Source organism: Schistocerca cancellata, chromosome 3 (genome assembly GCF_023864275.1).
Source record: "Schistocerca cancellata isolate TAMUIC-IGC-003103 chromosome 3, iqSchCanc2.1, whole genome shotgun sequence".
Classification (NCBI taxonomy): domain Eukaryota; kingdom Metazoa; phylum Arthropoda; class Insecta; order Orthoptera; family Acrididae; genus Schistocerca; species Schistocerca cancellata.
Window position 1 is genome coordinate 599,643,228 of NC_064628.1, and position 27,283 is coordinate 599,670,510.

Below are 27,283 nucleotides of genomic sequence, written 5' to 3' on the forward strand. Positions count from 1 at the left end.
AAATAATGTAGCCCGGATGCACTGGAGGAGTGTGAATGTCCCTCGGCAGTTGCCCGGGCCGGCACAAGCCGAGCGCTCAGCCACACCAAGCGGCAGCAGGTAGTGGCCGAGCAGGTAGTGGCGCAGCATTTTCGACACACCCTTTGCCGGTCTCTCAGTATCCCGGATTTCTCACAAGTGTCGCCACATTCGAGTTTCTCACAAGTGTCTCTTCTCACAAGAGTCCACAACTCGGAGTCACAGCTGTATGCGGCCGACCGGGACGCGAGTGGTCGGACAACTTTGCGCGACCTTGGGTCGATGATGACAGACGTCTCGCCCAGCGACTCATGGTGGTATTATTCACTGCCAGGTCCCTGTACACATTCTGCAAGCACCTATGAATGTCTGCGATGCTCTGGCGTCTGGTTTCCCGCCAATAGAAACTTAGTGACAGCTCTCTGTATGGAACGAACCTCCGTTGCAGATGCCATTGTGAAGGCTACACGTAGCGCCTCCATCTATCGGCACTTCATGAAACTATAAAGGCTGAAGCGGGTATTTTCCACGATGTCCCACAAAAAATTTCGCACTTTTTCAACCGAAAATGGCCGAGAAAAAAATGTGTTGCGTTGCTTGCTGAGCGCCCCACGTATGTCTAAAACACAAGAACTGTTATGAACTGTACCATTCATTTTATATTCCTTACTGTCATTTCTTGCTAACAATATTAGCTTATTCCCAAGAATAAGCAGTTTTCACTCGGTTAATAGTCGGCAGAAATCAAACCTGCATTTGGATTGGACCTCCTTAACTCTTGTGTGCAGTATACTGCTGCATCCATTTTCAATAAGCTACCACTCGAATTCAAAAATCTTAGCACTAATCCAAGCGCCTTCAAATCGAAACTGAAGAGTTTCCTCATAGGTCACTCCTTCTATTCTGTCGAGGAGTTCCTTGAAAAATTAAGTTGATTTCCATTGTATTATTGACTTCGTTTACTTAAACTTATGGACTGACTTTTTTCGGGTTCATAAACATTTATTTTTATCTGTTATTCCTTTTCTTTCTAATTTCATGTACTGACACGTTCCATGACCTTGGAGATTTGCTCCTCAGTTTGGTCCTACGGAACTTGGTGTGTAAATAAAAAAAATAAAAAAAATAAAATAAAGCGTTCCTTGCACTTTTACTGTGACAAACGAAAATATGATGTTATCAAATTTGAGACAGCCTAGATGATTGTGGCGTACCATGTGTCGTGTGACTGTTGTGTACAATGGACGGATGTAAACAGAATGAAAATTGTACTAGCGCGCTTAATACCAATTACACTAAGAACTGTCCTTGCGCATAGGAGCAAATAACAGTTGATTGTTTGTTGTTACGGTCTTGATTCCCAAGACCTCCACGCTAGTCTCTCCTGTGCGCGCCTCTTCATGCCTCCATAACTACTGCAACCTACATCCATTTGAGTCTGCGCACTGTAGTCAAGCTTTAATCTCCTTCTACAACTTTCGTACTCTCACCCAGCCGCACACTTCCTTCCATTAATAAATTAGCGATTCCTTGATGCCTCGGGTTGTGTACTGTCAAACAATCTAGTATTTTAATCAAATTATACCATAAATTTCCTCCTTCCCCGATTCGATTCAGTCCTCTTCATTAGTAATCCCATCCAACTTCTAGCGTTCTTCTCCTGCACCATATTACAATAACTTCTGTTCTCTTCTTGTCTGAACTGTCTATAGTACAAGTTTCGCTTCTGTACAAGACTACACTACAGACAAATACCTTCAGAAAAGGCCTCGTATTACTTAAATTTATATATTTATATTAGATATTAACAAATTTCTCTCTTTCATAGATGGATTTCTTTTTATTGCCAGTCTGAATTTTGCGTCATTTCTTCTTCGGCTTTCCTCGTTCATTATCCTCCCAAGATAGCGAAACCCATGTATTAATTTTGGTGTTCATTTCCTAATATAGTTCCCTCGGAATCGCCTGGTTCAATTAGACTGTGTTAAATTTCTACTGACTTGCCTCTCTGGATATTCATCTTATAACCTTCCTTCAAAACACAACGTGGTCGGTTCATTTGCCCTCCCCAGTCCTTTGCTGTCTCTGAAAAAATAAAAACATGATCGACAGACCTGAAAGCTTTTATATCTTCTCTTTGAACGTTAATTTCTTTTCCAAATTTCTCCTTTGTTTCCTTTATCGCTTGTTCTGTGTAAAGACTGAACAACATGGTGGACAGGCTGCCATTTTGTCCCAGCCCTTTCTCAGTTCCTGGCTCTATTTCACTCTATACAGCTCTTAATACTGTACTGTGGTTTCTGTATAGGTTGTAGGTAACGTACCGTCCTTGTATCTTATCTCTGACAACTCAAAAGTTTGAAAGAGTGTATTCCAGTCAATAATTTTCTAAACCTACAAATGTTTTAAAAGTAGCTTTGTCTTCCTCCAATCTTCTTAGAACATTCATAGAGAGCGTATTGCCTCGCGTGGTCCGCATTCTCCGGAGCCCAAACTGATCTTCCTCCAGGTCGGCTCCTATCAGTCGTTCCATTCTACTGTTGACGGATGGCTAACACTGTTAAATATTACATATACATTTATGTTAAACTCGAGTGTAAATTCAGAAACTTGAGTATTTGGTGAGTCAGAAGTTTATGTCCGATTCTTGCAGGCCAAGTGCTCTTATGCCGTTCATTTCGAGGTAGTTCTGCCTCATTGTGGTTTCAATGTTCGTTGTCGCATTTTCTTGTAGTTTCCTCACATGTATTGTGGTGTTATATCTCAATATGACATCGTTTAATCCTCCGCCATCATCTGGATTTTCACCACATGTAGGTGATTCTTTCACTGCAGTACACCAGAAGTACGTCGGGAACCATGAGTGACCCAACCTTAATCGATTAATGATGTAATGCGACTCCTACGAGGATTCCTCTAGCTGTAGCACGATTTTGTTCGAATGGAGCGTTGCACTGAGGGTACTTAACTCCGTTTTCCTGCTGCGATGTTTGCTGGAATGCTTCTTTTCTTGAAACGTGTAGTAAGTCAGAATACGGACGCTGTGTAAGTAATGCTTTTCCTCCCTCAGTGCTATCTCTTATGTGGCCATTTACTACATAGCTGTGCCGAATATCTGAGTGCCCATTAAACCGCATTAGATGAATGACTGTATTTCTTCTTTTTTTCATTATAATTTCCACTGCGTCATAAATGTACATGGCTAGTGGTATGAGATTTCTACTGCCACTAAAGAGTTGAGAGTTTTAGAGCACACTGGACTCGGTGAACGATTAAATATACGAGGGTTGGAACTTTAATACTGGAAACTATTTATTTACAGCTCGTACAAAATAGATACGTGTTTCAAAGTTTTATTGGCCTTCAAAGTAGTCACCAGCATTGCGTATAACCCGTCGCCAGCGATGTGGAAGTCGCAGGATACTCTTAGCAGTGCCAGTTGTGTTGACAGTTTGAGCGGCGCGGTCTATTGGCCGACGAATTTGTAGCAGTTCAGAAGCGAATGATTTGTAGCAGTTCTGAAGCGAATGCCGTGAAGTGTTTCCTTCAGTTTAGAAATCGAATTGAACTCACGAGGGCTTAAGTCAGGGGTGTGCAGTAGGTGGTATAGCACTTGGCAGCTCCATTAGTCAAACAAATCAGTAACATCTTGCACTGTACGTGTTTGAGCACTGTCCTGCAAAATGATGGTCAGGTCGCAGAAAGTTTCATCACTTCTGTCTCTATGCTGTTCATTTTTGAAACACAACCTACGACCGCTCGGCTAATCCCGCGCGGCAGCTTTCGTCTCGATCGGTACAATCACTGTTAGTTCTAAATAGCGTACCATTTATTCGATATCATTATTTTTGAAATTCGGAGATCAAAAAAATGGTTCAAATGGCTCTGAGCACTATGGGACTTAACATCTGTGGTCATCAGTCCCCTAGAACTTAGAACTATTTAAACCTAACTAACCTAAGGACATCACACACATCCATGCCCGAGGCAGGATTCGAACCTGCGACCGTAGCAGTTGCGCGGTTCCGGACTGAGCGTCTAGAACCGCTAGACGGAGATCCCGCCACGGATTTTATTTCTTTAAGTTTCATTTGTATTCTCATGGTCGTAGAGCAGTTCTTAAGATGGAAGTATGCATAAAAGGAAACTCAGACGTAATTTAAAAAATAAACAGTGATAATGATGTTTTAGCACTTGCGAGCTGTCTGTGTAATAGGTTGCATTTCAGATTACCTGAAAGTCGGCACTGGTCGAACAGAAATAGCACGCCTAGCTGGCACTGCACTTCAGTTTTATGTGGTTGGAGCCGAATTTCGACGACCCTCCTCTGTCATTTCAAAATTGGAAACTATTTTGAGAGACTGTGCTAATTCTCTATCAATAGCGCAGACTTTTGTACAGACAGTTGACGAAGTCTAACTACCGAAGACTGTACTTATTTCTTCTAAGTGATTGTCTATTCTGCTGATATCCTCTATTTAATGACTATTGTGCTAATCTATACCTGTATTCCCGGTCACCAGATACAACTTCCGGGATAAATTTCAGAACTTCCCGCATTCTTTTACAGAGCGGTAGCATGTGGCAGTGTTCACACTGATTTGTCCACCGAATGAAGACAGAGTCTGAATCACGATGTTTCACCACACTAGCTGCCACTGAATAGATTAAAACTTGCTTATACTATCAAAATCAGGAAAACAGGTGCTAATGCTGCATAATTTAAGCTGTGAAGCCGCACTTGGGCTTGAGTCTACGAATTCATCACACGTGGCGTAAACGTAACAGGTTGGCCACGCTGCCAGATTTAATTAAAAGCATGACAACACGGTTATCTATAACACTAGTAATCTAGCGTACCACGTAGGATTGTATCCAGGTGTTAAGAGTCCAGTTTTAGTTGTGAATTCCGGTAGTGTGGCCAACACCATACGCTTAAAACATTATGTGGTTTGATGAGTCTTGGATTCAAGTATGTTCATTCGATGGGCTGTACTTAATGCAAACATTTGAAAATTAGAAACTTCATGGCAGATTAAAACTGTGTACCGGACCGAGACTCGAACTCGGGACCTTTGCCTTTCGCGGGCAAGGGCTCTACCATCTGAGCTACCCAAGCACGACTCACAACCCGTCCTCACAGCTTCAATTCAGCCATTACCTCGTCTCCTACCTTCCAAACTTCACGCTTCGCTTCAGAGTGAAAATCTCATTCTGGAAACATCCCCCAGGCTGTGGCTAAGCCATGTCTCCGCAATATCCTTTCTTCCAGGAGTGTTAGTTCTGTTAGGATCGCAGAAGAGCTTCTGAGAAGTTTGGAAGGTAGGAGACGAGGTATTGGCAGAATTGTAGCTGTGAGGATGGGTCATGAGGCGTGCTTGGGTAGCTCAGATGCTAGAGCACTTGCCCGTGAAAGGCAAAGTTCCCGAGTTCAAGTCTCGGTCCGGCACACAGCTTTAATCTGCCAGGAAGTTTCATATCAGCGCGCACTTCACTGCAGAGTGAAAATATTATTCTGGATTTGAAAATAGTTACACAAGCGAAACATCGCCGGAATGGAAACGAAATAAAGGGCTGTTGTAATCCATCCAGTGGCAGCCAGTGTGATAAAATGTTATCTTCCAGGTAGTTTGTGGTGGAGGAGGACGCTGTTGCTACCAAAATACTGGACAACGTTAAGCGCGGTAAAAACCATGGTGCTAATAGAGAGAAAAAGGGTATGTGTTGGCACCCTTATATCACGCACTCTGCAGAAACAACAAAAATATGGCTCTAAAACGTCGCACGCGCTTATCACAACCACTGAAGAAAATTGGCAGTGGCATTGGGCGTACAGCAGTTCTTAAAAAAGGAAGTATGCATAATAAGAAACTCAGATATAATTTAAAAAATAAACAATGATAATGATGTTTTAGCACTTGCATTTCAAATTAGCCGCAAGACGGCAGTGGTCGTACAGAAATAGCACGCCTAGCGGGCACTGCAATTCATCCATTGATACCATTTCACCAAAACTGCTAATAATTTATTGACTGACTAGTTGCGGACTTCGCACATTTTCACAAACCACCTGTTACAGAGAACAAAATTTTTTGTGTCGATACATTGTGATGGAACACCTGAGAAAACCAAAATAAAGGCTGGAAAAAAATTGTGTCACGAAATTTTAACCCTGGGTAGTTGATGCCAGTAGGAACCAAATTTACTAATATTGTGTAGGACGGCAACGTACCATTTTTTAAACTACGGAAACTTGCCGCCGCCGGCCGCTGTGACCGAGCGGTTCTAGGTGCTTCAGTCCGGAACCGCGCTGCTGCTACGGTCGCAGGTTCGAAATCTGCCTCGGGCATTGGTGTGTGTGATGTCCTTAGGTTAGTTAGGTTTAAGTAGTTCTATGTTCTAGGGGACTGATGACCTCAGATGTTAAGTCCCATAGTGCTTAGAGCCATTTGAACCATTTGAAACTTGGCTCCACGTGCTCCGATTGGTCGGATGCTCTGGGCAACGCATGACCGCGAATGCTTTGCCTGCTGGAGATCGCGGTGTATCCAAGGTGGTGGTTCGCACGCTCGGTAGTAGCGCGCCGGCTTTCAACTCGGTGGGTGGCGGTGGGGGGGGGGGGAGAGGAGGGGTGGAGGGGGGCCTGGGGGCGAATCCGACGGGGTCCCGACACGACCACTGTAGGTTCACGATAAGACGTAGCGGGAACAAACCGTCAACAGCTGTTAATTCGCGCACAGAAAGTCTTTTACAATTGTATGGGCCCTGAAAAGCGACTTTTTTGAAGCTAGAACATTGTTTCCTTAAAGCAGGTGACCGAACTGCGACCCTCTGACGCGACACAAGCTTAGTAACATCGAACGGTGTTGTGCCGAACTCTTTCAAAGATTCCTGGCATTGCCCTGACGTTACGAAACATATCACCATACAATAAAATTCTTTGCATCAACGTCAATCAAATTTCCGATAGCGCCTGCAAAAATAATCCAGCGTGACACAGTAAACTCCAATACTTTATGCTCATTCACTGACATACCAAATAACACATAACTACAATTGTGAGATGTTGTAACGCAGATGTGAGCTACATCTGGAGTGTGTTGACATAAATATAACAAGTACATCCCAGATAAAAAATTCGTAAGTACTTACTATCAGGGCCTTATTATTACGTACACCTTTATTACCCACATTCGATGAAACCACTCATAAAATTTTGTTCATTGTAATAATTGTCTTGTGGAAACTGGCAAAGCCCGAAACTAGTCAACCGATAAATAAGTGGCAGGTGTGATTCAAACAATTAAGAATGCCTTTTCTTCGGTATTTGAGAGCTACAAGACAGTATGTACCAAAAATCTTTGTCACAATCACCTACACTAAAGAGATACAGTCAGTCAGGGTAATTTCTTAGCAGTCAGGGTTTCTTTGTACAGCTTACCACTTTCGTTCCAAATGGCCGATGCTGCACCTACTTGCATTAAATTGTACTAAAAGTGAAAGTTTTAATACCACTGTGATTCCTGGTAAATATTTCAATTGTGTTTTGAATTTCCTACAAGCTCTTAGTCCTGTGCTTATCACTTAATTGCGTTGGATGGAAAAACAGCTGATGGCGACAGTGATTTAAGTTGAAGAATGCCAGGTCGACACAAAAACCTTTACATATCTAAGTAAACCTGCAGTACTGAATTAACGCTGTTTCTTTTTACTTCTTACTAACATCTGATTTCCTTCCGGCAAGATCTAAATCTACCCAGAGCATTACGTATAGGAAGAATTCATTGTTTATTAAGACTGGTCGAAAGTTATCCAGAGTGACAGTGTAACTTTGTACTAGCATTAAAACAGAAATTTTGCCCTAATAGGGTGTAGTTAGTAGAGATTTTCACTTTTCCACGCACTCGGTAACTACAGATGCAAAAAGTTACAATGTCTGTTGTGATGTGTAATTTACACTACTGGCCATTAAAATTGCTACACCAAGAAGAAATGCAGATGATAAACGGGTATTCATTGGAAAAATATATTATGCTAGAACTGACATGTGATTACATTTTCACGCAATTTGGGTGCATAGATCCTGAGAAATCAGTACCCAGACAACCACCACTGGCCGTAATAACGACCTTGATAAGCCTGGGCATTGAGTCAAACAGAGCTTGGATGGCGTGTACAGATACAGCTGCCCATGCAGCTTCAACACTATACCACAGTTCATCAAGAGTAGTGACTGGCGTATTGTGTCGAGCCAGTTGCTCGGTCGCCATTGACCAGACGTTTTCAATTGGTGAGAGATCTGGAGAATGTGCTGGCCAGGGCAGCATTCGAACATTTTCTGTATCCAGGAAGGCCCGTACAGGACCTGCAACATGCGGTCGTGCATTATCCTGCTGAAATGTAGGGTTTCGCAGGGATCGAATGAAGGGTAGAGCCACGGGTCGTAACACATCTAAAATGTAACGTCCACTGTTAAAAGTGCCGTCAATGGCAACAAGAGGTGACCGAGATGTGTAACACCCCGTACCATCACGCCGGGTGATACGTCAGTATGGCGATAACGAATACGCGCTTCCAATGTGCGTTCACCGCGATGTCACCAAACACGGATGCGACCATCATGATGCTGTAAGCAGAACCTGGATTCATCTGAAAAAATGACTTTTGCCTTTCGTGCACTCAGGTTCGTCGTTGAGTATAGCATCGCAGGCGCTCCTGTCTGTGATGCAGCGTCAAGGGTAACCGCAGTCATGGTCTCCGAGCTGATAGTCCATGCTGCTGTAAACGTCGTCGAACTGTTCGTGAAGATGGTTGTTGTCTTGCAAACGTCCCCATCTGTTGACTCAGGGATCGAGACGTGGCTGCACGATCCGTTACAGCCATGCGGATAGGATGCCTGTCATCTCGACTGCTAGTGATACGAGACCGTTGGGATCCAGCGCGGCGTTCCGTATTACCATCCTGAACCCACCGATTCCATGTTCTACTAACAGTGATCGGATGTCGACCAACGCAAGCAGCAATGTCGCGATACGATAAACCGCAGTCGCGATAAGCTACAATCCGACCTTTATCAAAGTGGGAAACGTGATGGTACGCATTTCTCCTCCTTACACGAGGCATCACAACAACGTTTCACCAGGCAACGCCGGTCAACTGCTGTTTGTGTATGAGAAATCGGTCGGAAACTTTCCTCATGTCAGTACGTTGTAGGTGTCGCCACCGGCGCCAACCTTGTGTGAATGCTCTGAAAAGCTAATCATTTGCATATCACATCATCTTCTTCCTGTCGGTTAAATTTCGAGTCTGTAGCATGTCATATTCGTTGTGTAGCAATTTTAATGGCCAGTAGTGTATATCTAAGTAAACCTGCAGTACTGAATTAACACTGTTTGTTTTTACACGTGATTCCCTTTCGGCATTAGATATAGAAAACATTCTTCGTTTTTTAAGACTGGTCGAAAGTTACACTGAATGTCAGTGTAACTTTGTACCAGCATTAAAACTGAAATTTTGCGCTAATAGGGCGTAGTTAGTGTAGATTTTCACTTTTCCACGCACTCGGTAACTATAGATGCAAAAAGTTACAATGTCTGTTGTGATGTGTAGTTTATTTTGTGTTAGTATTTTAAAAAAATGGTAAAGGTGGTATAAAGTTACCCGAAATGACTGACAGTACATTTACGACATTGACGAAGGGAAGTTGCAATTGTGCCCAGAAGAAGACAACCTTCCTGTCAAGAGTGTTAGACCAGATAGGCGTGCGGGAGACCTTCAGAGATGTTTTAGAGGTAGGAGAGAGAGCTGAAGTTGTGAGGACGGGTCGTGAGTCATGGCCGGGTCGTTAAGAGCATTACCCGGGAGGGGAATCGGAGTCCTGACCCGGCACACAGTTTTAACTATTAGGACTTTTCAAAAAAATGCACGTTTCACTGTGAAGTGAAAGATTCATTAAAGGGCGTTTAAAATGAAGATTAAATAGCCCGCCTCAGTAAGATACTCCCTGTTGCTGATCTTACTTGCCGGCCACCCCGGCGGTTCTAGGCGCTACAGTCTGGAACCGCGTGACCGCTACGGTCGCAGGTTCGAATCCTGCCTCGGGCATGGATGTGTGTGATGTACTTAGGTTAGTTAGGTTTAAGTAGTTCTAAGTTCTAGGGGACTGATGACCTCCGATGTTAAGTCCCATAGTGCTGAGAGCCATTTGAACCATTTGATCTTACTTCAACTATGGAGTGCGGTTAGGGAAGTGTTACCTGGCGCTGTCGCGCTTGCAGTGTGCTGGGCATGCGGCCTCACAGGCTGCAGGTGATCGCGTGGTGCGCGAGGTCGGCTATGCTCGCGTCCCGGCGGATTCCGCACGTGCGGAGCTGGCCAAAGCCTCTAAAAGCGGCCGCCTTGGAACACGGCCAGGTCCCGCGCCGCCTGCTCTGCTGACGCTGCCGGGAGAGAGCTAGCTGGCCGCGGTCTCACTGTGTGTGTGTGGGGGGGTGGGGTGGGGTGGGGTGGTGGAGCGGGGGGGGGGGTGTTGGAAAGAAGGAGAGCAGAGGGGCGGGAGGCCAAGAGGCAGGAAGAAACAGAAAGCGATGAGACTTTGAGCAATATCTGCAGAAACGAATTTACCCCGCTTTGCAGGAATGAATTTTCCCGCTTCATTTCGTCCACTTTTTTTTTTTAATTCTATTGCTGTGTGCTAATACAGAACAGCCATTTACGAGGTGCGACAAGAACGTAATGAGACCGATGTGAAATGTTGCTTACCGTTTTAGTCAAGTTCAGTGTTCAGTGTTGTCTGGCTTCAAAGTAGTTCCCTTCTGATTGCACACACTTTTTCCAGCGGTTCTGCCATTGATGGTACCATTTCTGGTACTCATCTTCAGTAATATCCTCCAAGACCCTCTTCACAGCTCTTTGGACATCTTGTGTTGTTTGAAAATGGTGTCCCTTGACCACCGTTTTGACTCTTGGAAATAGAAAAAAGTCGCATGGAGCGATATCTGGTGGATAAGGTGGCTATGGTACTAGTACTGAAATTTGCTTTGAGGTTAAAAATTGCTGTACTGACAGAGCAGTATGGGATGGCGCATTATCGTGATGCACAATCTAATTACCAGCAATTTTGGCACGGACACGAATCACTCTTTTATGAAGTCTTTCTAAAATTTCTTTGTAGTAATATTGGTTAACTGTTTGTCGAGGAGGCACCCACTCTTTATGAACAATTCCCTCGGAATCAAATCCGTCCGTGAGGCTGATGGTCGTCCATTGCGGTCTTCATCTTCAACATTCGTTCTGCCTTCACTAAACATTTTATGCCAACGAAAAACTTGAGCTCTTGACATAACCTCCTCTGCAAAAGCCTTCTGAAGCTGACCATAAGTTGTTGTGGCGTTTTCACCCAATTTAATGCAAAAAGAAATGGCATACCCTTGTGCAATATTATGTGGTTCCATTTCTGTGACGAGGGACCCAAACATGTGTTAACTTATTACAGCTGAACTCACGACTGAGTAGTTGCATCATGGTGCCGCTTGGACTAGAAGAAGCTTGAAGATCAAGATCAAAGATATTGTGCCTACGCAAGTCTGCAAAGAAAATCAGTCTCACTACTTTATTGTCACACGTCGTTCATGTGTTTCTAAGCATACTTGTTGTTAAGCTCTTCAGTCCGAAGACTGACTTGATGCTGGTCTCCCAAGCTAGTCTGCCCTGTATAAATCTGATCAGTTCTACGGAAATTAATGTTTAGATCAGTTTAAGCAATCACAAGATCACAACAGGGTACCACTGAGGACAACAGATACCTACTCTATATCGACAAATGCATGATCTCAACTCCGTCCACAGGCCCTGGCCGGTCAATCGGTACCGACCGACCGCCATGTCACCCTTCGCCAGTGGCGTCATTGGATGCGGCATGGAGAGGCTTGAGGTCAGCAGACCGCTGTCGTGTCCGCTGTCAGTTTTCGTGACCTGAAGCCGCTACTACTCGGTCAAATAGATTCTCAGCTGCCATCACGGGGCTAGATACACCCCGTTCCAGTCCTCCCACCAAGGAAGAGTCCCTGGCAGTACCGAGAATCGAAACCGGGTCCTCCGCTTGGCTGTCACCCGCGTTGACCACTCAGCTATGGAGGCGGATATTCTGCTAGTATAGCTCTTTTAAACCAAAAAAAGATAAGTCCTGTGTACATAAAGAGAGGTGATCAACAGTAAGGACTTAGAAAAACGGAACTGAGGCCAAAACGAAGAAAGGAACACGATATCGCATTATACACCTAGGGATAGGTCCAAAACAGCCAGAAGAAAGAATGAATTACTCCCTAAAACCTCGGAAGAGCGGTGTGTATAGGCCCCGGGATAACGGGGAAAACTGGGAAAAACGTGGGAATTTTTTAGAATTCCGGTAATTTTTCATTGTTTTAGTTTTCATTTAAATTTTTGTAACTTTGACTGGTAAGAACTGATACTCTGACAAAGAATGTTACTGTATCCTGCCACACCGCAGAAAAATATCGCGGCCATAAAACATAAACGAGAAAAAAAACTGAAACGAGAGAAAAAACCAAAATAAAACTTGAGTTGCAAAGGAAATCCGCCTTTTGCAACAACGAAACACAGTGCACACAAAAGTGTCTTCCAACAGCAAAACGGGTCATAGGCTTTAGGACGAAGACCAAGCAATTCTTCATAACAATAAACTGTTTCCAATGAGCGTGACGTCACAACTGTTCACATTAGGTTCGTTTCAACAGCTGCCAACGGGCTCCTGCACATGTACAGTTGAGTCGTGTATGAGCTGTTTCTTCTCCCGTTTCTGGCTACTTTAAATGTGTCTGTTAGCTGTATCAGCAGTAACAACAAGCTGCCAGATGCTACCGGGTAAAGTTTTTCTGCCGCACCCAAGCTGCCAGATTCGCACATGCGCAAAGCTGTCCTAAGTTGTAGTGGGGCGGGGGAGTAGTTTCCAAGTGACCAGTTTTTACTTTTAGTGGTTTTGCTGTTTCTTCTTCGTTTACAACTCTCACGTCAAATGAAAACAAAATAGAATTCTGTGGCCGGGAGCTATCAAGTGAATTAAAATACATTCACATAATTAAAGAAGGCTAAAGTATGTTATTAATTTCAGTTTTCTGATTTCATTTTACTTTCATGTTTTGGCAGTCAAGCATTAATCGCCTTGCAGAACTATGAAGTTATTTCTGTCGATTTGCTAAAGAAATTTGCCTTTTGTTAGTCTTTTCCGCGGAGGCAGTTAATTTATTTGAAACGAAGTGTTTCATTCCACGCCATTGTGTAGTTTCAACAGTTTATTGAATTTCAAATGCATGTTTTCATCTTCCGGCACGTGTGACATCATGCCATAATAAAGAACCAAACGACCGATGACCGTAGCAGTCTGGTCCCTTTCATCCCCCCCCAAAGAACCAAACACGAGTTAATACAGTACTGGTACTCCAAGAAAATTTACATCCAGAAAACGACACTGAAAAACTTAATATTAGGTTGGGGCCTTCATCTTTGTGAATCTGGACATACAAATGCGCACTTTAAGCCGAATTATGTGTTTCTGTATGATTCAGGAAATTCCAATGTTCTCTGAGTATCATCTGATGTCCTGTTTCGTTTATGACGTAATGTAAGATCTCTTAATGCTATGTAAGATCTCCTAATTCTGTAAAAGTACAAACATAGGGGCTCCCTATGTCATCGTAGTTGTGGTCGTGCAGTACCACCTGTTTTCTGGTGCTCTCTGACAGTTGATGAAATGAATTCTAACATGTCGCGGGAAAATATTGTGAATGTGGTGTGAAAAGCGTTACTTTCAAAGCAAATTTCACTTTACGCAAGATGAATTATGTTATGTGCAAGAATGTCCTTTGAACTTCTTCAAACAAAGAGCGTTTGACTCCCATTTAAAGCTTAATGCTTTGAAGGCCAGCCACTTAGAAAAATCTCGAGCCAGACATTTCCGTCATTATTTAAAAATTTTACTGGCACAAATGGTTCAAATGGCTTTGAGCACTATGGGACTTAACTTCTGAGGTCATCAGTCCCCTAGAACTTAGAACTAGTTAAACCTAACTAACCTAAGGACATCACACATATCCATGCCCGAGGCAGGATTCGAACCTGCAACCGTAGCGGTCACGCGGTGCCAGACTGTAGCGCCTAGAACCGCTCGGCCACCCCGGCCGGCTTACTGGCACATTTGCGTGATATATCATTAAGTGCAACGCACGCAGAAAGACGAATATTATATGTGAAAGCTTAGCTTTCCTTGTAGCTACACCATGTATATTAATTTAAACCATTAACTTTTTCTATTTGTGTGTTCACGCTTCTTAACAGTAATGTTGCTATTGGTTGACTACATCACGTGTCCTACACTCTGAAGATCTGCCATCATCGCCTGGCGAGATCACGTGACATGAGCTATGACTAGCTTATAAAAGCGCACCGCAATCTCGATTTCATTGCTTCGGAAACTAACGTGCTGTGTTTGGTACGAAAATACGCAGCGTATATATTCCTGCACATCGAAGATTTTTTTTTAGGGGGTGGGGGGTGGGGGCGGTGGGGGAGAGGGTTATTCATTTCCTAAAGTGCCTGGAAGTTTTACGCCGGTGTATAAAACCTTAACCATTCAATGGATTGATAAGTTTTACAGTTCCGAGGGAAAATTTACTGTCACTTAAACACGGTGGAAGTGTGTTTTACCCGGAAAAAATGTATAATGGCCGATTTCATTCCTCATAAATCCCTCGTCTGAGTTTATCCTCCGTTGGGTTGGGTTGGGTTGTTTGGGGAAGGAGACCAGACAGCGAGGTCATCGCTCTCATCGGATTAGGGAAGGACGAGGAGGTGAGTTGACCGTGCCCTTTCAAAGGAACCATCCCGGCATTTGCCTTGAGCGATTTAGGGGAATCACGGACGACCTAAATCAGGATGGCCGAACGCGGTATTGAACCGTCGTCCTTCCGGATGGGAATACAGGCATTCGCGGTGAATTTCATTAATGAAACGTTTTGAAGTTATCAGCCGAGTCATGGCGTCGAATTGTCTCGTTTCGACAATTTGCTACATCAACGACGTTTTACATGTTTAGGCAGTGTCCTGTGTTCTAGACTATGTTTCATTACAATCGTTTCACTTTTTACTTGTCTTACATTTATGGAAACCGATGTTTTGCTGTGTACACAACTGAACGTTTTCACAAAATATATGTGGCTACAAGAAACGTGGTATCATAAGCGGTCTTATTGTGGAGTCGCTCGGGCAATAAATGTTTACGTAGGTATAAAACTGATAATAGGTTGGGAATGCAGCCTTATAGTGGGCATATGTGTGTGTGTTCCAGACGATCGAGAAGCTGCCGGACAAGGTGCTGCTGCACATTTTCTCGTACCTGTCGCACCGCGAGATATGCCGCATGGCGCGCGTCTGCCGCAAGTGGCGCGTCATCGCCTACGACACGCGGCTCTGGAAGAGCGTCTCGCTGCGGCCAGAGATCTCCGGCCTGCACGTCAGCTCGCTGGAGTCCCTGCTGGCCCTCATCAGGTCAGTCCCCCACTGCTGCCGCAGGCCCACGGCGCGCGCCACAAGCGGCAGCCGGTCAACTGTGCATTGACGCGTAGTCTAGGGCTTCACTCTAAAAACAATATAGATAAATCAGGTGCATCAACATTGTTTAGCTGATCAGTGTACCGTACATGCAAGCGACATCAATACTTAAGTCATCAATCTTTTTACCGTACTGCTACAAGATACTTCTGGGATGTTAATAGATTCTGAACTTTCGGCGCCAGGAATCAGTGGTAGCTGAATAAACTGTTCGTTAATTATGGAGCTGCGTATACACTGAAGTGACAACAGTCATGGGATACCTCCTAATATTGTGTCGGACATCCTTTTGCTTGGCGTAGAGGCATGGACTCAAGTCCTTGGAATTCGCTTACCGTCCATAAACTGGAAAGGGTTGCCGGTGCAGGATTTTGTGCACGAACTGATGTCTTGATTATGTCCCATACATGTTCGATGGGATTCATGTGGGGCTATCTGGGTAGCCAAATCATTCGCTCGAATTGTCCAGAGTATTCTTCAAATCAGTCGCGAAAAATTGTGGTCTAGTGATATGGCGCATTGTCATCCATAAAAATTCCATCTTTGCTTGGGAAAATGAAGTCCATGAATGGCTGCAAATTGTCTCCAAATAGCCGAACATAATCATTTCGAGTCAATGATCGGTTCGCTTCGACCAGAGCTACCAGTCCATGCCATATAAACACAGACCATCAGCCTTACGGTGTCACCATCAGCTTGCACAGTGACTTGTTGACAACTGGTGTCCATGGCTTCGTGGGGTCTGCGCCACACTGGAACCCTATCAGCTCTTACCAACTGAAATCGGGACTCATCTGACCAGGCCACGTTTTTTAGTCGTCTATGGTTCAACGGATATGGTCACGACCCCAAGAGAGGCAATGCAGGAGATGTCGTGCTGTTAATCAAAGCATTCGCGTCAGTCGTCTGCTGCCATAGACCTTAACGCCAAATTTCACCGCACTTTCCTAACGTATACGTTCGTCGTACGTCCCATATTGATTTCTGCGGTTATTCACGCAGTGTTGCTTGTCTGTTGGCACTGACGACTCTGCACAAACGCAGCTGCTCTCGGTCATTAAATGGAGGCCGCCGGCCACTGCGTTGTCCGTGGTGAGAGGGAATACCTGAAATGTGGTATTCTCCACACACACTTGGCTCTGGGGATCTCGGAATATTGAATTCCCTAACGATTTCCGAAATGGAATGTCCCATGTGTCTAGCTCCAAGTGCCATTCCGCGTTCAAAGTCCTAGTACCCGTCGAGCGGCCATAATACCGTCGGGTACCTTTTCACACGAATTATTACAAATGACAGCTTCACCAATGCACTGCCCTCTCATGCCTTGTGCATGCGACACTACTGCTATATGTGTATCTGCATATCGCTATCCCATGACTTGTCAACTCAGTGTACAACTGTTGAACTATTTCTCATCATGACGCACGTTTTGTCTTATTGCATAAAGGAAACTAAGGTGAAATTTGGAAAAGCAGTACAAGTTCAGAGAGAAGAAATAAAAACTGAGGTTTGCCAATGGCATTGTAATTCTGTTGTAGACAGCAACGATTTGGAAGTGCAGTTGAAAAGAGTGGATAGTGTCTTCCAAAGAGGTTATAAGAGGAGGATCAACAAAATCAAAACAAGCATAACGGAACCTAATGAAAAAAATCGGGCGGTGATATTAGATTATGAAACGAGAAACTGAGAGTAGATGAGTTTTGCTATTTCCGTAGAAAAATAACTGATGATTGCCGAAGTAGAGAGGTTATGAAATGCAGACTGACCATAGCAACGAAAGAATGTCTGAAAAGAGCAATTTGCTAACTTCAGTTAAAATTAAGGTGTTACAAAGTCTTTTTTTAAGGTATTTGTCTACAGTGTGGGTTTTTATGGAATCGGAACGTGGACGGTAAACCGTTCAGACAGGAAGGGAATAGAAGCTTTTGAAATGTGGTGGTCTAGAACAAAGCTGAAGATTAGATGGATGGCCGCATTACTAATGACGAGGTACTGAAAATAATTGGGGAGAGAAGAAATTCTTGGCCCAACTTGACTAATAAAAGGGATCGTATCATAGGACATGACACATTCTGAAGCATCAAGTTACTGTCAATTTGGTGTTGGAGGGAAGTATGGGGAGAAAAAAATTGTAGAGGGAAATCTAGGGGTGAATACAGTAAGCCGGTTGAAATGGTTGTGCCGGCCGGTGTGGCCGTGTGGTTCTAGGCGCTTCAGTCTGGAAACGCGTGACCGCTACGGTCGCAGGTTCGAATCCTGCCTAGGGCATGGATGTGTGTGATGTCCTTATGTTAGTTAGGTTTAAGTAGTTCTAAGTTCTAGGGGACTGGTGACCACAGACGTTAAGTTCCATAGTGCTCAGAGCCATTCAAATGGTTGTAGGGCGCAGATATTATTCGTAGATGAAGAGCCTTGCACAGGATAATCCAATGTGGAGAGATGCGTCAAATCTGGCTTCGCACTGAAGACGACAGCAAAAGCAACAATAACGTTTGGTCTGAAGTGTTTAATAGATCGTGACGGTGGGAAGTGCAAGCGACTACAGCGAGATCCCATGTCTTTTCTACTTACAGTGTGTATTTGATGCCCGCATGCACTTGTCACAATAATTTTATCTCTGATACTGATTTCACCAGAAGAAGAAGAAGAAGAAGAAGAAGAAGAGAAAAAAGAAACAAAACCAACGCCAAAGTACATAAATCGTATGAAATGTGCAAGCAGGCAACACATCCCCTCGTAAACGAGGAACGTAAGATATAATGCCTACACTGATAAGTTTAATCTGTATAAGGTACGATGTGTACTGTGGCAAAAATATGCATTTAAAATACGCATTTTTAGTTGTTGTTTACATAGTTATTAATAATATTCATATCAGTCAGTGTGCAATATGCTCTACTCTTTTATTCATGTAACAGCTGACTACAAACGCTACCCTACACAGCGAGTTTGACGCCCAAGTCTACTAGCAGGACTTCTTCATTTTCGGACGGCTAGTACCACTAACTATACAGGCCGTAAGGAAGCAATGTTTCAGCGCACCCCGCCAGAGCACTAGCTGTACCTGACTGACATGGAATGACGACAGCTCGGTCAAGTAGTAAACAATCCCCTTTCATCACGTCTTCATCACAAACAAGCACAAGTCGCTCAGATGGTGTCAAATACAAAGAGTTCCACCAGGTGGCCGAACAACGCCAATAAGGCCTTACGATGATCTCATTTTTCCTCTACCGTTAATCGGAATATCGAAGAAAAAATGCCGGAATTAAAAGAAAGATTCAGAAGCGCGATTAAAATTCGGGATTAAAAGGTATCAATGATAAGATTTATTGATGGCATTGTTGTGTTCAGTGAAAAGAAGGAACTATTACAGTACTTTTGGAACGGAGCGACCAGCATAATTAGTACACACTGCGAATAAAGAGCAAACCAAAACAACACGAAAGTAATGAGGAGTCGCAGAAATCAGATCAGCGATAAAGTTACATCAAAATTGCGGCCCATAAAGGAGGCGAAGTGAAGCAATTCTCCAGCGATTCAAGCAAAATAACACATGACGGAAGAACCAAGTAGGCCAGCAAAGGCAAAGATGGCATTCCTCGCTAAAAGACAGCTACTAGTATTAAACACACGCTTTAATTTTAGGAAAAAATTTCTGAGAATGTACATACGGAAGTGCTCATGGACTCCAGAAATACGGCAAAGAAAAGAATCGAAGTGTTGGGATTTAGTATGATACAAGATGAGTTAGAGAAAATTTCTAGTTTGTGTGAGGAATGGCAGTTAGCTCTAAATAATCGTATACAGAAATGTGATATAACATAGGTGAGTAGGAAAAACAAGCTCGTAATGTTGCAAAAAATGGTTCAAATGGCTCTGAGCACTATCGGACTTTAACATCTGAGGTCATCAGTCCCCTAGAACTTAGAACTACTTAAACCTAACTAACCTAAGAACATTACACACATCCATGCCCGAGGCAGGATTCGAACCTGCGACCGCAGCAGTTGCGCGGTTCCGGACTGAAGCGCCAAGAACTGCTGGGCCACCGCGGCCGGCTCGTAATGTTGCAATATAGCATTATTATTATCACACAGTCACGTCGAATAAATATCTGTGAGTAAAGCTGCAAAGCGATATGAAACGGAACGAGCATGTAATGATAGTCGACTTCAATTTATTGGGAGAATTTTAGAAAAACGTTGTTCATCTGTGAAGCAGACGGAGCATAGAGTACTAGTGCGATTCATTATTGAGTTCTGTTAGAGTGTTTGGGATCTCTGCCAGCTCGGATTAAAGGAAGACATCAAGGAATTCAAAAGCGGGCTGATGGATCTGTTACCGGTACGTTCGATCAACACGCAAATATTACGGAGATGCTTCGGAACCTCAAATGGGAATCCCTGGAGGGTAGGCGACGTTCTTATCAAGGAAAACTGTTGAGAAAATATACAGAACCTGCATTTCAAGCTGATTACAGAACCATTCTTCTATAGCTAACGTATATTTCGCGTAAGTACCTCGAAGGACTCGTACGGAGGGGTTCTGTTTGCGAGTGGGACGGGAAAGATACTATGCACCGTACAATGGCTTGCGGAGTACGTTTGTAGATATATTGCAACAGAAGGATGTTGAAAATTAAATGGGCTGATAACATAATAAATAAGGATGTTCTCCACAGATTAGGGGAAGAAACGAATATGTGGAAAGCGCTAACTAGGCCCACGATGACAGGACGTCAAGGAATAACTTTCGATGTATTAGACGTAGCACTGCAGGGAAAAAAGTGTAGAGAAAACACAGAATAGAATACGTACGATAGATAACAGCGGTAAGTGCTACTCAGAGATGAAGAGATTGGGACAGGAGAGGAAGACATGGCGAGCGCACCAAACCTGTCAGAAGTCTAACATCCTGCCTCCCCAGAAAAAAGGCAGTCGCACGTAAATATGGATAAGAGCCTCCATTGCTCCATTACGCAGATAGTGATCAGTCAGTGGAAAAGAGTAAAAACCGCAAAACATCTGAAAATATCCGCTTCGTGTGACCTGAAGCCGAACGATCACATGGTGCTAGTTGTAGAAAATGCAGTTGTTACGTTGGGAGTCGTTAGATGAATCCTAATGAGAGAGTTAGCTTTCAATTAGTTCGATTCTTGAGTATTGCTCAGATCAAGGCTCTTTGTCAGGTAGGATTAATGCTAGAGATAGAGAAGATGCAAGCAAGAGCTGCGCATTTCATCACAGCATAGTTTTGCAAGCGCGAGATCATAAAGGACATGTTCGAGAAATTCCAGTACCAGAAACCTCAACAGAGGCGTTGTGCACCACGAAGAGATTTACTATTAATATCATATGTTCCACAAAGACAAAGACAACACGTTTCAATTCTTCAAAGCACATCTCGCGAAGTGACCACGAAGGGCAAGTCGGGTTAATTCGAGCGCTTACGGAGGCTTACCGACAGCCTTTCTCCCGCTCACCAGTTGCAAATGTAACAGGACAAAACGATAATGATATCAGAAGTATCTTCTGCCACACTTCTTAAGATAATTTGCGGAGTGCAAATGTCGAAGTAGATCTAGATTTAATAGATGATAGATGACGGATGTAGGCCACAAACTGGAGCAAGAGGAAAAAATTTAGAATAAGCGGTAGGTATGCACTGCCTCTATGTAATCTACATTATTAGCTACTCAGTTTTCAGTAGTCATCCATATTAGACCACTCCATATACATAATCCTAGATGCTTTATGGCTCCCAGACGTTACGTCAGATAGTGCTGTGGGAACACCAGCAGTTATTATCCGATCCACGAACGATGGCGGTTCGCGCATGTCGAGGCACGGACGCGGTTTGCATAGTTGACGATTCCAAGCGACAGTTGTGGTACGCGCATGCGCGTACTTTCCGCTTCAAGAAAGCAAATTACGTCTCTTGTTTGCTTATGCAGTATGTATCACTTACCATCACAAACAGCGATGGCAACGCGCAACAAATGGAATCGTAATTCACTAAGAAACTTGCTACGATCTCGTTTAATGCTCGCATTAGCTACGGCATTCGCAGCAGGGCACTCAGAACATGCTAAACGCTCATTGGCTGTCGGAGAATGCGTGCGGAAGTGCGCAGAACAAGTTTGAACTCGACCGCCATCGTTCGTGACTCCAACTATAGTACTTTGCGAAAGCCCCAAAAAAATATGCTTTACAATTGTTTCCACTGACTCTTCCCCAATTACTTTTTTTCCATCAACCTTCTGACTGGTTTCTAGCGACTCGCCATAAATTCCTCTCCAGCTCTCAGTCACAAGTATAATTTGGGTGGAAGAGCTCTTTTGGAAAGTCATGATTCTGCGACGTTGTTACAAACGCTTCGGGCACTAACTATTAGACTGCAGATTTTGTCAATCTCTGTACATTTTTGGCGAGCTGATTTCATTCATATACATCTATTAGCGAGCAATCTTCGAAGGACCTCGAAATTTTGTCAGACCTAAGACAGAAAAACTTCTGTCCACAAATCGGCACAGATTTAGAAAGCAATGCGAAGTTCCGAGTATACGGCATAAATTCTCGGATATGTGAGTGGCTCGAAGACTTAAGTAATACAGTAGAACCCAATACGCTGTCCTAGACGGCGCGTGTTCAGAGACAAGGTGTGCAGTCTCCTTTTAGCACGATTCGGCCTACCACGGATGTTACGGAATACATGCGGACCACCATTTGCTTTAAAATTGTTCATAGCGCCCAGTGCATCATCGTTAAGATTCGAGAACAGCCAATTCAGATTCTGAAGATGGACCGACTCATTAACTCCGTTCGTGCTGGTTCTTCTAGCACCTCCTTTTTGTAAATATAAGCCATTATTTCTTAACCTAGCCTCTTCCAAGAGAAGATCTATAGAATCAAGAGCAGACAAAACGTTTCTAAATTCACTTCAGACACTTGGAGCAGTTTTTCTTGTATGTCAAGTGACAATTTTGCGTTAAGGTTTCTAATAATATCCAAATGTGCCATCGGAGCATCGAATTATTTTGCCTTGTTGAGATATTTCTCGAAGTGTCTTCGTAGCGTCCCACTACGGAATGAAGAGGACACCTAGTTCTAAACTTCTTTGTGTAGCCGCTCCTGAATCCATTTAGACCAGTACTTGACGAAGAAAGTTTTTTTAACTCCTCATAACTTGCAGAAGACTTCATGGCATCAATTGCTCATAATGAGTCTTCGACCTGGATGTATCTGGCAATGTATTTCGAAATCCTCTTACTCGTATAAAGACAGTGGGGTTCATACTTTATCTTTCTGGGATAAAGGGCTGATATTATCTATATCATAATAACTTCCCCTTCACTAGCGTTGAGGTATAAATATTTTGTGGAGATAATGAAGCATGCTCATGATAATTCATAGTCAGTGACATCGGCCAGCAATTTTTGCTGTCGCAATCTGATCCGTTGCTCGAGGTTTGTTTTCTGCTTACTGGCACAGTCGTAGAAATTTCATCTGCACCAGCCCCCCTATTTTTTACGACCTCCGTGGACACATTTTCGACTGTCTCTTCCAGATTCTCCTTCCACTTAAAAAATTCGGACCAATTTGCTGTTTCATCTGTTCTATATCTTGTTTTATATCATTATCAGAGGATGAGATAATTCTAGGAAGTTTTTGAACAATAGGTTTTATGCTTTGCAGAATATGAGGAGAATCCTGTTTGTTTTTGACCTCAACCCATTCATGAACGTGATCGAGGTAATTCTTGTATGCTGTTCCGAGTTTTCCCTTCATTAATTCTTCATGGCCAAAGTTTATTTGAGCTATGTTATATGCTAATTCTTCTACAGTTTGATCAATCTCTCCCTGATGCGTTTCTATATTTGATACATCCTTGGAAAGTTTTGAAAATTTTGAGGAAAGTACATCTTTGGAGCCCTGAATCTCTTGTACCTCATCTTTTATCTTGTTTGAGCCTCGTGTAGTTGCTAAGTCTTCGACTTGTTCTAATATTTCAGCTTGATGGCATCTATTTTACTGATTTGTGCAGACTTACTGGGTTGCTGAGCGGCTATGCAATAAATTTTACCAAGTTTGGTAGTTATATTTGCCAGTGTACCCATCAATTGGGACCTACTGTTATGATCTAATTCATCATCGCTTGTGCTTGGAATTTCCTGCATTTCATCCCTCGGTGGCTTTGTTAAAGACTCAGTGCTGACAATGTCATCCTGGAATTGGATCTCATTTCATTTTCAGACATAGCACTGGCCTCCATATTATCTAACGATTGCACGTTTGACATTTCCTGGGTATTCATTTTGAATTGCTAGCGAGTTAGTACCATGAAGTTTCCGCTCTGCACTAATCAACTATTTCACGAAGCTCTGAAGAAAATTTCCATAAAATAATACAAAAATGGACACTCAGTATGTTGCAGCACTGAAGAAGAGTGTAGTTCTATCTACAAATCAGGAAGAGATTATTGAAAATAGGATACATCTAATTACAGTAACATCAATTATTCAATCGGATCTGTGCCAGTGAACTTAGCCACGACATAGAAGTAATTTTGATAAAGTATTCACAAACTGACACAGTTGAAAGCGGTAATAGCAAATTCAAGCCCTGCCTTTAAGCAACTTTATGGCTGCGAGAAATAGGCTGCGACACGTCTGCATGTCTCCCGGCTGCTTCAGCAGTCATTGTCACCAACAGTTTCAAGGACATGCAACAAAAAAATTTACAAGATTAACTTTATACGCCAAGTATCTTTTACAATGTACAACAATCAACAGAATAACAATAGTTTATTAAAAAGTGTCTTAATTTTTTACACACATTCACTCACCACATTCGTCTTGTTCTGTGTCGCCACCTACATTATCTCTCTCTCTTTACCGAAATTCGTGTGGATGTATATGTCTGTTTGTTGGTTTGTCGTTTGACGACTGAACTGTATGTATCTATAACGAGGTACATATGACGCATAAGGCCAAGCGTTTTGGGTAGCAATTGGTGTAATCTAGTGAGTTTGGACTACGCAGCACACACTTACACAGACAACACCATTTAACGCTGAGAAAATTAAAATTCGAAATAGCTGAATATTTCAACTGTTAAACTCACTGCCTGGTACTGCCAACTATTAGAGCTGACCTTCTGTGCATGAACTTGACTTTTAAGCGATAGCAGTCATTGCCATGTATCACGAATAATTACATCGAATGTCCAAAGACAAAATTCTGAACTGATATAAAGATGCAATTATCGAACTTTGATTCTGTGTGAAATATTTATTTAATTGCATAATCCGCCGATATAGCTTTAACTCTTCATCACTCACACCACACACGCAATTTTAGTCTACTTGATGAAGTTCAGTCACCTTTTACGGTGATTTCAGGAAGCTGCTACACCCCCTGGAATTCTTCAGTACGGCATACACAGAAATAATTTTTCCGCCGAGCAGATACAGCACTGGCTCACCTGGGTGCAATGGTGAATTATCACATATTAATTCAGATTTCATGAAGCGGAGTGAATGCGATTTGCAAGTTAAATTGTCCAATGATCACAAGAGGAATATAACAACTGTGGTAGAAATTGAAGATTCTTCCACGTAATCGAATTATGTGCAACCCCAGTCTGTGACGTAGCAGTAACTCAAAGAAAGCGGTTCTTGGGAAGTCAAAAATCAGTTTTGAGTACGCACCTTAATTTCATAGACGTGTTGAGTAATCTTCTCGAAGCGCTCTCCACACATTTGACACTATACTTTTATTTCCATTTAACATGAAATTCCTCTTATGCGCCTAAGATAGCGCACGAGAATTAACAAGAAATGCTCTAGTGTAGGACACGTCTACCGCCATGTACGATTAAAGCCAGACACGCTCCTTCTAAGTCTTATTACACTTAGCAGTTACATAAAAACGATAATCCGTTCATCATAAGAGTAAACCTGATGTAAACATTGCACTATGTATTCTTCCACGTTTGCTGGAACCTCATTGGATTTCAGTTTCGCATGGGACTGCAGCCAAGCTGTCTCGAGTACTGTCAAGTACGCTAATAAGGGTACGTATCGTGCTGTGCGTTACATGCACATCGACTTGGCGACAATACAGGACAACAGCTTTACCGGCGCATTGAATTTGGACAGCACTGGCCGGTCAGCTGGTACAGTTAGCCTGCAGTGACGTGGCCAGCTGCAGCTCACTCGTAAAAAGAGATGAGCAGAGGAGCAATACAGCTTCGAATGTCATTTATTTTTTAAGCAGAATGAAATAATTCACTGCAAATCTCCCATAATACGCTCTTTAGACGACTAGACAAAAACCGCACACGTTATCGTTTTTAGCTAACGTACTATTGTAATTAAAAACAAGAATGATGAAAGTTCCTGACTTAACCGTAGGGTAATTTTTCTGCGTGAGCTGTGTGTAACGTAAGAGAGTACTGAAAGATTTCATCGTATAATTAAATACTGAAGCCACGGAAGGTATTACATTTCAGTTCTGGAAGTGTCACCTGCTACGTTGATAAGGAACATATCAACAACAGAATCCACGAAGCCAACCAGGCGCAGCATTTTCTCTACTTTTATGACGAGCCGTTCCATATCCAGCCAGCGTTTGGCGGTGACGTGTGAAAAAGCTGCGCGCGTTAGTTCCAGTACGTCTGGCAGCTTAACAGTCTTGTCACTTCTCGGGCCAAATCCCGCAGCTTGGCTCCAGATCAGTTCTGTTGCGTTCATATTGTAACGTACAGTAGCAAATGTAAAAATGCAGCATTTGTATGATGTACTCGATGCTGTGAAAGCGATTGTTTTTCATGTTCCTGCGATACTTATCTATCTCTGTGGTGCAAAACAAAGGACATAGTCCAAAAAGAGGATTTGGTTTTTCATTTTTGCTTTAATAATTAAATTACGTTTTCTTAAATTAAGCAACTTTTATGAACAGTCTTTCATAAAACATCCATAATTAAGAATTAGTATTTGAAATGGAAACAGAAATTTGCGTCTAATATGTAATTAGAAACAAGAAGACTTGCATTATTAATAAAAAAATGAGGTTTATAATTACGAGATGTAGGTATTTCAGTTTGAACGAGAAAAAGAAATGATACTGGGGAGATTTGAACCAACGCAAGAACATACGCCTTTGGATCCGCGTATTCCTTTACACTAGCGACTGACTAGACGTTCAGTGTGAATTTGTTTATCAATTGCAGTATATACAACGCTGGGAAAACTTCAAAGCCCATCATCTCGGTAAATTTATGAAAAAATTAAGAAGAGCCTATTTCTCGGCACTTTTTAACCGCGTTCCACGCGCGTGTTTCACTACGGAACAGAAAGCAGCCTCAGCCATTTTCATACTGCATACTGCAATGACAGCGCAACGCTGCAGAGGCTGTGACTGTACACGATTTTTGAAATAAAAACTACGTAACTAAAGCGTGATTAAGAAAAACGTCGATGGCTGTAAATACATTTGAATATCTTAAAGTTTCATTTAACGTAACTTAGTAATAAGATCTCTAGTACATAAGTAGGACCTACTTCCAAGAGCGTAACGACACCAGTGTACGTGTGCTACGGCTTCTGACCAATCATTGCGTTTATGTTAGTTCACAGA

At 42.9% G+C, this 27,283-nt stretch overlaps 1 protein-coding gene across 3 annotated transcripts in view; it reads left to right on the forward strand.

The window, feature by feature from the left end:
• The window catches only part of LOC126175491 (F-box/LRR-repeat protein 2), a 708,226-nt gene that overhangs the window by 548,049 nt on the left and 132,894 nt on the right, over window positions 1–27,283 (forward strand). For all 3 annotated transcript variants that reach the window (XM_049922311.1, XM_049922313.1, XM_049922312.1), the window contains one exon: window positions 15,380–15,579. In XM_049922311.1, the coding sequence (XP_049778268.1) occupies window positions 15,380–15,579 (200 nt within the window). The remainder of the gene's footprint in view (window positions 1–15,379; window positions 15,580–27,283) is intronic.